This window comes from Eschrichtius robustus, chromosome 11 (genome assembly GCF_028021215.1).
Source record: "Eschrichtius robustus isolate mEscRob2 chromosome 11, mEscRob2.pri, whole genome shotgun sequence".
NCBI classification, from domain to species: Eukaryota; Metazoa; Chordata; class Mammalia; order Artiodactyla; family Eschrichtiidae; genus Eschrichtius; species Eschrichtius robustus.
In genome coordinates this window covers 66,452,031-66,466,727 of record NC_090834.1, presented here as the reverse complement: position 1 = coordinate 66,466,727, position 14,697 = coordinate 66,452,031, and the positions used below count along the sequence as shown (strand labels likewise).

Below are 14,697 nucleotides of genomic sequence, written 5' to 3'. Positions count from 1 at the left end.
ACATGATTCTTAACATAATTTATACAAATAACATCATCTATACAAAAGTACTTTGTAAATTTTAAAGTTCTATTCAAATACACGCAGTTGACCCTTGAACGACGCAGGGGTGAATCCACGTATAACTTACAGTTGGCCCTGTGTGGTGCTACCTAGCTGTAGAAGTATAGTAGACATATTCCTGGAATATCATATGTGACTTTTTACAAAGCCAGCCATTATAAAAAATCTAATCATTAAAAAATGTGCTACCTCAAAGTAAAAAAAAAGTTCTACTTTGAGAAGATTGTTTAAAGGAGCCCTATTGTGGACACATTGTAAGTAAGTAGCCCAGAGTTGGGGAGTCAGGAGTGCCTGCATCCTAGTCATCACCCTGGGACTAATTGGCTTTTTGATCAAGTTATGTTATAGGAGCTCTCTCTCTTAGTTTTCTCATTTAGAAAATGTGGAAGATAATTCATACTGTCATAGGAGTGCTATGATGTTATTATTACTACTGTTATTTTACTGAAGTGATTTAGAACCGTTTATCTTAGTTTCTCTGTAAATCTAGATTTCTACATATTGGGCTTGTTTTAAATTGTATCTACTTAAGGCATGTTTTCAATTCTATTTTTGACAAAGAACTGAGATATTGTTGTCTTCTACTATAACTACACAATTTTTGTAAAATCATTTCTTAACAATTTGAAAGAGATGAAGAGTTGTGCATTTAGCTATACAGTGTGTGCCATTGTTCCATTAGAAGCTAAATAACAGGGGTGAGGATACAGCGACATCAATTGTTAAGGCCTGTACATTATTCACTTAACATCTGCTGTTGGTTCTCTTTTTCCCTGTGGGGGAATAAATTACAGCACATCAGCACATTTTTCATGCTTTGTGTTTAAGCATTTAAAAGTCATTTATTGTATTATTAATATTATTTTATTTCTGCTTGTTTGGCAGCCCCTGAAGTTATCAATGCCCACGACTATAGCCAGCAGTGTGACATTTGGAGCATAGGTGTCATAATGTACATTTTGTAAGTACCCTGCTAAATGTACAACTTAAAATGAATGGATGATCCCTAACAGTAGAATTACATAGACTTTAAATTAAAACTAAACAATATAGTTTTAAGAAAGCGACTAAAGAAACAGTTGGGAAGTCATTCTAAAAGGTGTCTTATTAGTTGTCAGGTACATCCATTAGGTATTTTTTTAATACAATCAATTTATAACTTTCAGCTTTGCTTTTCATTGATCTATAAATGCTACAATGCACTGCATGATCTGAGCAACATGAAAAACTTGCCTCAGCACCTCCCTGATCCTTTGCTACAAAACAAAAGCTTCTTTGTATTTTCTCAAGAGATTCACTTATAGAGCATCAGGTAGAGGGAGGTCCTGGGACCTGGCACTAGAGCCACCTGATGGACAGGGCACGTGTGACGAGCGGGCAGTAACCAGATAAATGTTCAGCCCAGGGTCCAGGGAGTATTCTGTTGTTTCTACTTCTCTTCATGCTACTGAAAACGTTGGCCTTTCTTGATCTCTCTTCTGTCTCACTCTCAAGATTCAGTCAAACCCCATGGCCTGTATTTTTCCTTTGAAGTGTCCTCACCTATTATTTCACTTCTCTTCACTTGTCTCCTTACGATCCCTTTCTAGAAGATTACAGTGTCTTTCTGTCAGTTCTCCTGCCTCGGGTTCATCCTTCACACAGTTGTCAGAGTTGTCTTTCTGAATCACAAATCTGATTGTACTACTTTACTGATTAACAACCTCTGGTAATTCTCCCTTGCTGTAGAAAAATCTCAGAGCATCCCCGCATGGCATGACACAAAGCTTCCACGGCCTGGCTCCAGAGTGCCTTTCTAATCTTGGTCTGCATATGTGTTCCCATTCACTTACCCTGTGCTGGTGGCCACTCTAGGCCACTCCTTATGACTCAGGCACCCTGTATTGCATGCTTCTGGGTCTTTGCTCATGCAGTTCATTCTGCCTAGATGTTCTTTTTTCTTCTCTACTAACCTCTTTCCTGGGTGTGTCCAGCTCACACAGTAAAGACTTCTATTTCCCTAAGTCCTACTCTACCCCAGCAGAGTTACTACATTCATTATGTGTATACTTTTTGGAATTTAAGGCAATAGACAAAGATGTATGTAAAACAGTAGTGTTGAAAGAAAAACAAAATAATAAGAATATTTAATCAGGAAAGTTTGCACATGTGTAAATATGATAGAATAAATTGTTCACTTTTCTGTGTTCTCATTGCACTTTTAAAAGCTAGATTATAATGGAATATAATTATTGTATTATGTATTGTACCTGTTTTTCTTGCTCTAAGTTCCATGAAGGACAGAGCAATGATTCATCTTTGCATCCCTGGTATCTGGTACAATAGTAGACATGTAGTCAGTGCTCAATATATGTTTGTTAAATTGAATTAAAGTGAATTGTCTAAGAGATGTTCTGAAAAGTTAGTGGTTACTGTTCTGCCTGTTGGTGAATATGAACGTTTTTATGTTGATGCAACATTAGTTTTATGGTCATATTGAAGATTTCACTGTGCACTACCTCTTCCAGATCGTTTCTAAATATTGACATCACAGTAGTTACATTTTCACAGTCCTGTGAAATGGAATACACAGGCAGTAGAAATTGGATGTTGTGATCGTAGTTGTAACTCAGATAGCTGACATATCACTGCTTAGATTGCATAAAGTATAAATGTATTCACAAAGTTTTTGATCATTGTTCTGTGCTGATTAGAATCATATTAAAATTCTGAGGGCTTCCCTGGTGGCGCAGTGGTTGAGAGTCTGCCTGCCAATGCAGGGGACATGGGTTCGAGCCCTGGTCTGGGAAGATCCCACATGCCGCGGAGCAACTAAGTCCATGAGCCACAACTGCTGAGCCTGCGCGTCTGGAGCCTGTGCTCCACAACAAGAGAGGCCGCGATAGTCAGAGGCCCGCGCACCGCGATGAAGAGTGGCCCCCGCTTGCCGCAACTAGAGAAAGCCCTCGCACAGAAACGAAGACCCAACACAGCCAAAAATTAAAAAATAAATTAATTAATTAAAAAAAAAAATTCTGAGCCTTAGTTTTAAATTAAAAATACAACTATTTAAAATTAGTGTTTTATACTCTCACGACTTTCTGGACAACACAAGTCAAACATAATATATGTGATCTATTATTACACCATTCATGTGGTATTTGCTGCCTTCTTAGTTTGAATTTGGTGTTAAGGGAAGTGATAGTGTATTACATACCTTAAATTTTTTTCTCCTACTTAAAGATGTAATTTTAATTTTTCTGCTTCTGAGCATGACTGCGTATCATAATAATGACATATTTTTTCTTTACAGGAGACTCTTACTTAGCTAATCAGTGCCTATTCATTAATCTGCCTGAGCCCAGTGGTCTTATAGATAATTTTCTTCAACAAGGGCACAAACATATTATCTTCTCCAGGGGGGTTATTTTCTTGTTTATCAGTTACCCCTGTTTCATGGCTACTTAATTGGACAATGATAACATACTTTCTCAAGGTGAAATTAGCATAAATACTCTTTATGGACACTATCTTTTGCTGTTTTGATTCCTATGAAGCAAAATAATAGGAAGGCTTTTAAAAGGCATTTTTCATGTCTTGGATTCCCTTTTCTGGATGTGCAGAAAATTGCTGTCATAAAATTTCATATGCTGCTGATTGACCAACCATTAGATACATTTTGTGTGAGTAAAATTGTAAAGGACAGAAAAAAGTGGAATTTTTAAAATGTAGCCCTTGAGCTATATAGTTGCACGCTAGTCAGGCAGTGCGGGAGCAGCTAAGAAATTGGTGAATGTGCATATCACTGGTTGTTAACAGACTCAATGAGCCGGGCTTTTGCTGGCCTGTACTTGATATAATAGATTGTAATTGCCCATAAGACCATTTTTTTGGCTTTTTTTAATTGCATTTTAAAACTAAACAGTAGTAAGGCAAGTAAGATCAGAGAGAGGAGGGTCAGAATGAGCTGGAGAAATAAAAAGTATTAAAATGAGAGTTTGCAGAACAATTTAATAAATGTTTATCGCTTAACAAGAACCTATTGGTAAATGAAAAGCTGTGTTGTCCAGCCTAGTTTGATAAATTACTAGGATGAGTACAGCTCTCCCCTCCCACACACCCCCCCCCCAGAAAATCATTGTCGTGTAAGATATTTACCAAATTTAGACTTATTCAAAAAATATTCATGGGAAAGATTTTTGAAGAACTTTAAGAAAAATATGACTAAAAACAAAAATCATTAAAAATCTGTTAAGAGGCCTGGAGATCATTGTACATTATACTTATGTACATAATAGACCAGCATTTGGGAAGTGTAATGGAATTCTGCCGTTTTATTGTTTCCATAATAAAGTGGAAAAGTATAATCCTGAGAGTTGAAGAATAGACATACAGAGTTAGAGTGGCCTCTGTGATGAGTCCAGGTCCAACTTCTCTCTGGTTGTCATTGGGAAAATCTGGTTGTTGTCTGCAGGGTTGCCCTCAGATGTTGGGGTTGATGATAAAGATGATGGCTAACGTTTGCAACTTTTAAGCATGTTCTTGTAGTTTTGGACTAGATCACCTATTGAAGCATAGGCTTACCATGCTCTTTGTAAAGTATAGCACAGTACTTCCTTTAAAAGACTCTAAAGACTCATAGTCCCTGGACTACAGAATTTACACATAAGCCCATGTTTACTGTATACACATGGCTTTACTGATGTTGGTCGTTACATGTACTCAGCTTTCACCCTTCCAGACTGAAGGGTCAGATTCATCTGATTTTCCTCATTCAGATTTTCTTCATTTTATGTATCATTTTTGAAGGGTTGTGGCCATTTTAATGGATTTTTGGTTTTGACTCAGAGCCTGTAGACCCCAGGGTTATTCTTACTATCACTAACATTCGTGTAGCATTTTACCACGGATAAAACTCTTACATGGTCATTAGAGTCTGATAACTCTTGTTAGACTCTGATAACTCTGTATATCTTTCTGTAAGTCCAATGTGAATTATGTACCTTAAGGCGTTACCTTACCTTTGCTCACATTGAAGTGTTTCTCCTCTATTATCCACCACTATTACTGTGCACTTAAACTCACACACCTTTCTGTATTTTAACCCCTTAGTGTTTCTCCACCTGGAAGAGCTTTGGGTCATTTGCAAATGTGGAAGTTCCAATGTATACAAGAGCCTAGCACAGATCTTGCAAAAGCCCTTCGCTTCCATTTCTACATCCAGAGAAGTTCCCACCTCTTTCTCTCCTTTACCTAAATATGAAGCACCACTACTTCCAAGTCCTGTGGAAACTTAATTTTTAATAGCCTTATTCTGATTATTTAAAAAAAAATCTTAACAAAATGACTGTCTTTGTTGTAGATTATGTGGAGAAGCACCCTTTATGGCAAGCTCAGAAGAGAAGCTTTTTGAGTTAATAAGAAAGGGAGAACTACATTTTAAAGATTCAGTCTGGGATTCCATAAGTGATTCTGGTAAGTATAGATTTGTTATTATTTACTAAAGCAAGTATACATAATATAAGAAAGGCGGCCAGTAATTCAGATACTTTAGATCTCTGGTTAGTCATTAAATTTGCTTGTAGAAATACACTATTTACTTGTGGTAATAGTGATATCTTCACTGTGCTTGTTATAGTTGAAACTTTCAGCAAAAACAGAAAATGCATAATAAAAATTGAAGAGGAAATTTGCTGATCATCTAGCTAATTTTTACTATAGACCATAAACCAGGTAATCCAGGCAATAAAACCTCACTTTAGGCCTTAAACTTTATTTAATATTAGCCATTTGTATTGATGATATTTATTTTATAACTGACAAGTTTCCTTCATATTATACAGACCTAATCCTAAATAAACTGGAAAATGTGTGGTACTAATTATAGTTGAGATAAATCAGACTTTCAGGGTTTTTCCCTTATTTGCAGCTAAAAGTGTTTTGAAACAACTTATGAAAGTAGATCCTGCTCATAGAATCACAGCTAAGGAACTACTAGATAACCAGTGGTTAACAGTAAGTTACAGTATTACTTCTTTTTTTTCTTTTTGGCATGCTGTCATTGCTTATTTCTTCTCATCTGGCCTTGTAGTTTATATATAGTCTTCTTAAAACAGTCATTTAGTTTCATCTTCTGACAAGTTAAAAAAATTATTGAGTGTTGCCACATTTCTGAAATGGGTATTTTCAAACTGTTAAAAGTACTACCACAGTTGTGAGGTTTAAATGAACTTTTCTTTTGTAGCAAATCCAGTAAAATAGAGCTGAGAAATGTCCATTATTAAAGCTGTGGAATATTGAAGCAGTCTATATAATTTAGTGATGTAAAGCACTGGAACCATCTACTTCTCTTTCAACTCTTTGGATGCAAGGAATCTTCAGGGATTCAGAAAATCCAAGGTCTTCTAACAGTGTCTGTAGCCTGGCTTGAAATCTTGAGTAATTATTCATTAACATATTGCTTTCCCCCTTTGGACTAACGCCTTGAGCAGTGACCCTATGTCCTACTGATCTTTGTATCCCTGTACCCAGAACATTATCTGGTCACAACAGGAACTTTGGAAGAGGATGCTACTACCTCTCAATATTTATTTTCTCTTTCTTCTATGGAAATGAGGATCCTGACTTTTAGCTGGTAACATTGCTATCTAGTCTTCCTTGCTAGTTCTTCCCCATCGTTGCTAGTTATGGTGCTGCTCAATGAGATATAAGTGGAGGTAGGAGCAATTTCTGGGAAGTGTCCTTAAATGGAGGGGGTATGGCCTTCCTCACATCCATCTTCTTCCCTGGTGACTGAAATGCAGCTGTGATGGGTGGAGTTTAAGTAGCCATATTAGATCATAAAGTGGAATTTATAAACGGGATAGCAGAGCAACAAGATGCAAGGAACCAGGGCTCTTAGCATATAGAGCTGCTATGCCAGCCCTTGACTGCCTACCTCCAGACGTTTTTATATGAGCAGGAAACAAACGTCTGTCATCTTTGAGGTACTGTGAAATATGCAGTTAAACCTAATACCAATTAATACAATAATAAGTAATTGCTGAATGAGTAGATGATTCAGTAAATGAATGTCTGTAGGTATGTCAGAAAATGTCTGAGAATGGAAATTGGAGATTCTCTTAGAGACATAGGAATATTGCTAAGTAATATTTATCTATGCAGAAAGTTATTTTACATCTATGACTTGCTAGACACTGTGTTAGGTACTGAAGATACATGCTATGCTTACAATGCAGTAGTAATGTTGAGAGATGATGGTGGCTTGGACAGGGTGGTAGCAATAGAGTTGAAGAGAAATAAATGTAATATATTTTTTCGGTATATTTGATAGGGCTTGGTGATGGATCAGATAAGGGATAAGGATAAGGGAGAAATCAGGATGATTTTTAGATTTTGCTTTAACAACTGGTTGGATGGTAGTGCCATTTACTGAGATGTGGAAGACTGCAGGAGAAATAGATTTTTTTTTTCTGGGGCAAGAGTGGTGAGTCAAGAGTTCCATATGAGACATGCTAAATTTGAGATGCCTATGTAGCATTCAAGTGGAGATTTCAAATAGATCATTGAATGTATGAGCCTAGAACTCGAGAAGAATGAGCTGGAGATATAAATCTGTGAATCCTGAGTATATAGATGCCATGTAAAGCCATTGGGCTGAAGAGATAAGTTAGGAAGAAAATACAGATAGAAAGGACAAGAGGCCTCAGCACCCTGCCTTAAACACTACAACATTTAGAAGAGGAGAAGCTAGCAGTGGAGGCTGAAAAGGAATAGCTGATGAGGAAGAAGGAAAGTCAGGAGGGTGGTACCAAGGAAGTTAAGTGAGAAAAGTGTTTGAGAAAGCAGGAGCAGTCAGCTCCCAGGTAAATGCTGCCGAGGGGTCGAGATGAGAATGAGTTTTCATTAGAATGGCCAACAGAGGGGTTGATGGTGACCCTGAAGGCCTAGATAGGTTTAGATACCATAAATTTATAGTGATAGCGTTCTGATTTTCTTTTGGCAATTTCTAATCATTTTTTTGAATAACATTTTTTTTTCTTTAAGGGATAAAGAAATTGTCTTCACTCAAAAATGGTTTATATCTGCCCTCTTCTGTGAATGTGTTGAACTCTCAAATGATTCTGTGCAATAAGTATTTCTGGCCTAAAGTAATTGTGCAAATGAGTTAGCAGCTAGATCATTGCAAAACTACTGAGTAGATCTGCAGTACAGTAAAATAAAAACTGTAAAACAGATGGTATGCTTTAGAAATCTATCTCTTTTCAGCATCACACAACATTCGGGTTTGGCCATTTAATTATTTGTTTTCTAATTAGTACAACTTTATTTCTGGCTTTGGTCATTTTTCCAGAAGTCTCCATTTTTGAGCCTCTGTAACATTTGTCTCTATGTAGTCTTTGCCAAATGGATAGAGAAGTGACAGATAGCGTGTACTATATCAGACTATCCTAAGGAGTTCAGTGTATGAAGTTTAGAATACTGGCATTTTGTAAACTTCTGAAAGGCAAAACTCTTTTCTTCTTAACCACTTGAAGTCTTGCTTCCTGTAATTCATATCCTCTGTTTGAAATAATCTAAAGAGAACACGTTAGTTCTCTCAGTGCCTTACTGCTTTATAACCAGAGCTGATCTTCCAATACTGAACAAATAGTAACATTCTTTTCAAAGAGCTTTATTGGATAAAAAGTTTCTATGGTTTACCTATATATTGTGCATTTTGAAATACAGTACATATCTGAAAAGTATTCTGAGAAAAATAATCATTGCTTCTCTATGTACATTTAAGTGAATGGGTCTAAAACAGATATTGTCATCCTGATTTAAAAAGTCAAAGATCAGGACTTCCCTGGTGGCGCAGTGGTTGAGAATCCGCCTGCCAATGCAGGGGACACAGGTTCGATCCCTGGTCCGGGAAGATCCCACATGCTGCGGAGCAACTAAACCCGTGCGCCACAACTACTGAGCCTGCACTCTAGAGCCTGCGAGCCACAACTACTGAGCCCGTGCACCACAACTACTGAAGCCTGCGCACCTAGAGCCCGTGCTCTGCAACAAGAGAAGCCACTGCAGTGAGAAGCCTGCGCACCGCAACGAAGAGTAGCCCCTGCTCGCTGCAACTAGAGAAAGCCTGTGTGCAGCAACGAAGACCCAAGACAGCCAAAAATAAATAAATAAATTTATAAAAAACAAAACAAAACAAAAAACCAGGTATTTAAAAAAAAAAAGTCGAAGATCAGATGCAAGGAAAAACAGCCAATAATGACTATACTACAAAGGAAGAGTTTGATGATGACTCCCACTGCCAAGAGTGTGCCTGTTATCCTCTTTATCCTTTTCTTCTTTTTTGCCCTTTTCATTCTCAACAGTGGTTCAGGACTTCATTCCTTATTAGATAGTTACAGTTGCCCCTTGGTATTAAGTCCCCTGGTAACAACTAACACCAAAAATTTGCATATTTAACAAGTTTCCCCAGTATTTTTAATGCCTGCTTATATTTAAGAACTCTGCCATAAATTAACAAAGCATTTTTCTTTTATGGCTTGTCAAAAAGTAGTTTCCGGATTTGAGCTCTACTGGTATTATTCAGTAATTCCTTCAACAGATTTTTTTTTTTGGTGCCTACCATGTGCCAGGCCCTGTGGTAGGTAATAAAATATAGTTAAAGACATATAGGACCTAGTCTCTGACATGAGGAACTTACAATATAATAAGGAAAACAAGCTATGTATAAGATACAAAGCAAGGAAGAAAATGATAAATGACATAAGAAATTGCCAGATGATCAGAGAGATACAGAGGCAAGCAAGTGTGAAATCAGGAAGTTCAATTTGACTGACGAATAAGATGCCTGAAGGAAAGAAGTGGGAAATAAGCCGTTTAGAAAAGGAAAGAAAATTGTGAGGGCACTTGAATCCCAGGCTAAAGAGTTTTAACTTCCTGCCATAGATAGTGGGGAACAATTGCAAGCTGTTTGACGGAAGGAAATTATTATTATAGTGCGTCAGTCTTGTAGGGTGGCTTATTTTAAATGGGACAACAGTCATTTAAATGTCTATGTTGATTTTAACAAGTGTCTTTTGATTTTAATTCATCAGGCACTATATGGGTACAAAGATGAATAAAACACAGTCTCTCCCATTGAGTAATTTACCACAAATTACAGTGTACTTTGCTTTTTAGTCACACTTTACAAATGCTCTTGTAATGAACTGTAGGGTCTAACTTCAGAACACTCTTTCCTATGTGTGAACAGGGTCCTTGTTCACTAATTCACAAACTGTTATTTAGGCTTTGGTCATTAGCTTTTAACCTTTACCCTGTAAACTCTATGTAAAAGAATTGAAATTTTCTGATACCTAACTAATTATTGGTAATTATTCTGATACCTAACTAATTTTTTCCTACTGTATATTTTCTTCCTAAATATATTAAGGCTCTTACCTTTATTTTACTATTGATATATTTAGTTATTCTTAAATTCTGAATTATCTTACGTACATGAATATGCTTTGGAAACCCTCTTTAATGAAGTTTTTTTATAAATAAGAATTATGTTTGGAAGCTCATGAACCAGGAACCTTGGGCATTTACTCAAAATTCAGTGATTGATATATACTTAATAATTCAAACAAATATTTATTGAATAACTACTATGTGCTATGGAGGACACAAGGATGAGTCTGGCATAGTCCCTTCCTACAGGTTGCCCACAGCATAGTGGAGAGTTTAAAACAAAAACACAGGCAGAGAATGAGTATATGATGTGTGTGTGTGTGTGTGTGTGTGTGTGTGTGTGTGTATACATATAATATATATATATATATAAAATATACTGTATAAAATATATATTCTATAAAATACGTATTATATATTTATATCATATTTGTACTTATTAATGTATATTAAATATATATTATATTTAATATATAAAACATGTATTTATATAGTATATAGTATAGTGGTAGTACTATTAGGTTTTTAAGAAGAGAGCTATTATTCCCTTTAGGGGGTTACAAAAACCACTTAAAGTGAAGGTAATATGTGATCTGACTCTAAATGAATGGGTAAAAGTAGATATTAAAGTTGGAGTCATGGTAAGAAGGCAGGGGATTCTAGATAGAAAGAACTTTACAAAGATATAGAGAAAGAAAAAAATGAAGTATATTAGTAGTTCTGTTTTTTAGAATCATAGAAGACATGTAGGGAAGTAGTGGGAAATTAAGCTGTAAAGGCAGATTAGGGCTATTTTGCTCTAGACCTTGACCTACATAGAGAAGACTTTGTATCTGACTTGTTTGACAATGGATTGCTACTGAAAGGCACTGAAGTACCAGATCATAGCTGAACTTATGTGAGTTTTGTTTTCTGCTTTGTCCTTTCAACCCTTGTGGAGTGATTTGGGTGGACTTGGATGGGGTCTGTCGGCTATTCTGAGGGGGGAGCTCCTCTTCTAATGAAGTATCCTGGCTGAAATAGTGTGAAGCCAGAATAGCCCTAGGAATAAATTTGAGGGATCCTTATGCACAGATCATGGCTGAAGGGCAGAAGCAGGATCTTAATGGGGAGATAGAACAGGATAGGCATTGGAGCAGGTTGGGAACAAGTAGCAAGTGTCTAAGATTCTTCACAGGTCAACTCTCTCAGTTAGTGGGTTGGTGGATGTATTGCTGGCCAGGGCAGACAGAACTTCAGGAAGAATAATCTGGCAACAGTGTGTGTGATATGGTTTGCAGAGTGGCAAGCAAAGTTGGAGAACTGAAATAGGACTCAGGTGAGATAATAAAGATTGGAACGAGGGCAGCGAGAATGGAACAGAGGAGAGGGGAGAAATAGACATTAGACAGAGAATCAACACAATTTTTCAACTAAGTAGAAATGTTAGATAAAAGAGTAAAAGGAATAAAAACTATTTTTCAGGTGACTAGGAAAATGGGGTAAGATGAAAGTCTAGAAGAATTACTGGTTTTGTAGATTGGAAGAAGAGTGAGGTGCTTTTTCGAACAGTATATTCAAACGTTTGTGCTTGAATAATTTCAGAAAGACTGAAAAGTAATGAATCTCTTCAGATATTTTTAGGTTGAGCTTAGAAGGTTTTCATCATAAATGTAAATAATTACAAGGGATATAATTTCCTATATATTGTAAATGTTGGTAATTAAAAATAAATATAACTTTTTTTACATGTATAACACCTCCAGCTCATCCAATTTTAAAAATTTATGAACAAATTCTCCTTTAACAGAAACTTTAGAGTTCTGTCTCCTCTAGCACTGCCAGGTCCTCCGCTTTGGGACTCGAAGGGCCAGCGTCCTTGCAACAGGAGTTCAGTCTCCATAGGACTCACTGGGATTTGGGCTTCAGGACAACCTGGGGCTACATCCATGTGGACAGGACCTGGGATGGCTCAGGATCCTCCCAGGGAGGCACAGCCAGGAGTTGAAGTGTTTAGAAATGCAGTTGAGAGATTGGTTCAAGATGGCGGAGTAGAAGGATGTGCGCTCACTCCCTCTTGTGAGAGCATCAAAATCACAACTAACTGCTGAACAATCATCAACAGGAAGACACTGGAACTCACCAAAAAAGATACCCCACATCCAAAGACAAAAGAGAAACCACAATGAGACGGTAAGAGAGGCGCAATCACAATAAAATCAAATCCCATAACTGATGGGTGGGTGATTCACAAACTGGAGAACACTTATACCGCAGAAGTCCACCCGCTGCAGTGAAGGTTCTAAGCCCTACGTCAGGCTTCCCAACCTGGGGGTCCAGCAACGGGAGGAGGAATTCATAGAGAATCAGACTTTGAAGGCTAGTGGGATTTGATTGCAGGGCTTCGACAGGACTGGGGGAAACAGAGACTCCACTCTTGGAAGGCACACACAAAGTAGTGTGCACATCGGGACCCAGGGGAAGGAGCAGTGACCCCATAGGAGACTGACCAGATATACCTGCTAGTGTTGGAGGGTCTCCTGCAGAGGCGGGGTGTGGCTGTGGCTCACCGGGAAGACAAGGACACTGGAAGCAGAAGTTCTGGGAAGTACTCCTTGGCGTGAGCCCTCCCAGAGTCCGCCATTAGCCCCACCAAAGAGCCTGTAACCTCCAGTGCTGGGTCACCTCAGGCCAAACAACCAACAGGGAGGGAACTCAGCCCCACTCATGGGCAGAAAAGCAGATTAAAGTTTTACTGAGCTCTGCCCACCAGAGCAACAGCCAGCTCTATCCACCACCAGTCCCTCCCATCAGGAAGCTTGCTCAAGCCTCTTAGATAGCCTCATCCACCAGAGGGCAGACAGCAGAAGCAAGAAGAACTACAATCCTGCAGCCCGTAGAACAAAAACCACATTCACAGAAAGATACACAAGATGAAAATGCAGAGGGCTATGTACCAGATGAAGGAACAACATAAAACCCCAGAAAAACAACTAAATGAAGTGGAGATAGGCAACCTTTCAGAAAAAGAATTCAGAATCATGGTAGTGAAGATGATCCAGGACCTCGTAAAAAGAATGGAGGCAAAGATCGAGAAGATGCAAGAAATGTTTAACAAAGACCTAGAAGAATTAAGGAACAAACAGAGATGACCAATACAAGAACTGAAATGAAAAATACACTAGAAGGAATCAATAGCAGAATAACTGAGGCAGAAGAACAGGTAAGTGACCTGGAAGACAGAATGGTGGAATTCACTGCTGTGGAACAGAATAAAGAAAAAAGAATGAAAAGAAATGAAGACAGCCTAAGAGACCTCAGGGACAACATTAAACGCAACAACATTCGCATTATAGGGGTCGCAGAAGGAGAAGAGAGAGAGAAAGGACCCGAGAAAATATTTGAAGAGATTATAGTCGAAAACTTCCCTAACATGGGAAAGGAAATAGCCACCCAAGTCCAGGAAGCACAGAGAGTCCCAGGCAGGATAAACCCAAGGAGAAACATGCCGAGACACATAGTAATCAACTTGACAAAAATTAAAGACAAAGAAAAATTATTGAAAGCAACAAGGGAAAAACGACAAATAACATACAAGGGAACTCCCATAAGGTTAACAGCTGATTTCTCAGCAGAAACTCTACAAGCCAGAAGGAAGAGGCACGATATATTTAAAGTGATGAAAGGGAAGAACCTACAACCAAGATTACTCTAGCCGGCAAGGATCTCATTCAGATTCGATGGAGAAATTAAAAGCTTTACAGACAAGCAAAAGGTAAGAGAATTCAGCACCACCAAACCAGCTCTACAACAAATGCTAGAGGAACTTCTCTCAGTGGGAAACACAAGAGAAGAAAAGGGCCAACAAAAACAAACCCATAACAATTAAGAAAATGGTAACAGGAACATACATATGGATAATTACCTTAAACGTGAATGAATTTAATGCTCCAACCAAAAACCACAGGCTCGCTGAATGGATACAAAAACAAGACCCATATATATGCTGTCTACAAGAGACCCACTTCAGACCTAGGGACACATACAGACTGAACGTGAGGAGATGGAAAAAGATATTCCAGGAAAATGAAAATCAAAAGAAAGCTGGAGTAGCAATACTCATATCAGGTAAAATAGACTTTAAAATAAAGAATGTTACAGGAGACAAGGAAGGACACTACATAATGATCAAGGGCTCAATCCAAGAAGAAGATATAACAA

At 37.9% G+C, this 14,697-nt stretch overlaps 1 protein-coding gene across 2 annotated transcripts in view; it reads left to right on the top strand.

Annotated features, from left to right (window-relative positions):
• Positions 1–14,697, top strand: part of STK33 (serine/threonine kinase 33) — a 78,111-nt gene that overhangs the window by 27,319 nt on the left and 36,095 nt on the right. For both annotated transcript variants that reach the window (XM_068556240.1, XM_068556239.1), the window contains exons 8-10: positions 949–1,024; positions 5,405–5,517; positions 5,972–6,057. In XM_068556240.1, the coding sequence (XP_068412341.1) occupies positions 949–1,024; positions 5,405–5,517; positions 5,972–6,057 (275 nt within the window). The remainder of the gene's footprint in view (positions 1–948; positions 1,025–5,404; positions 5,518–5,971; positions 6,058–14,697) is intronic.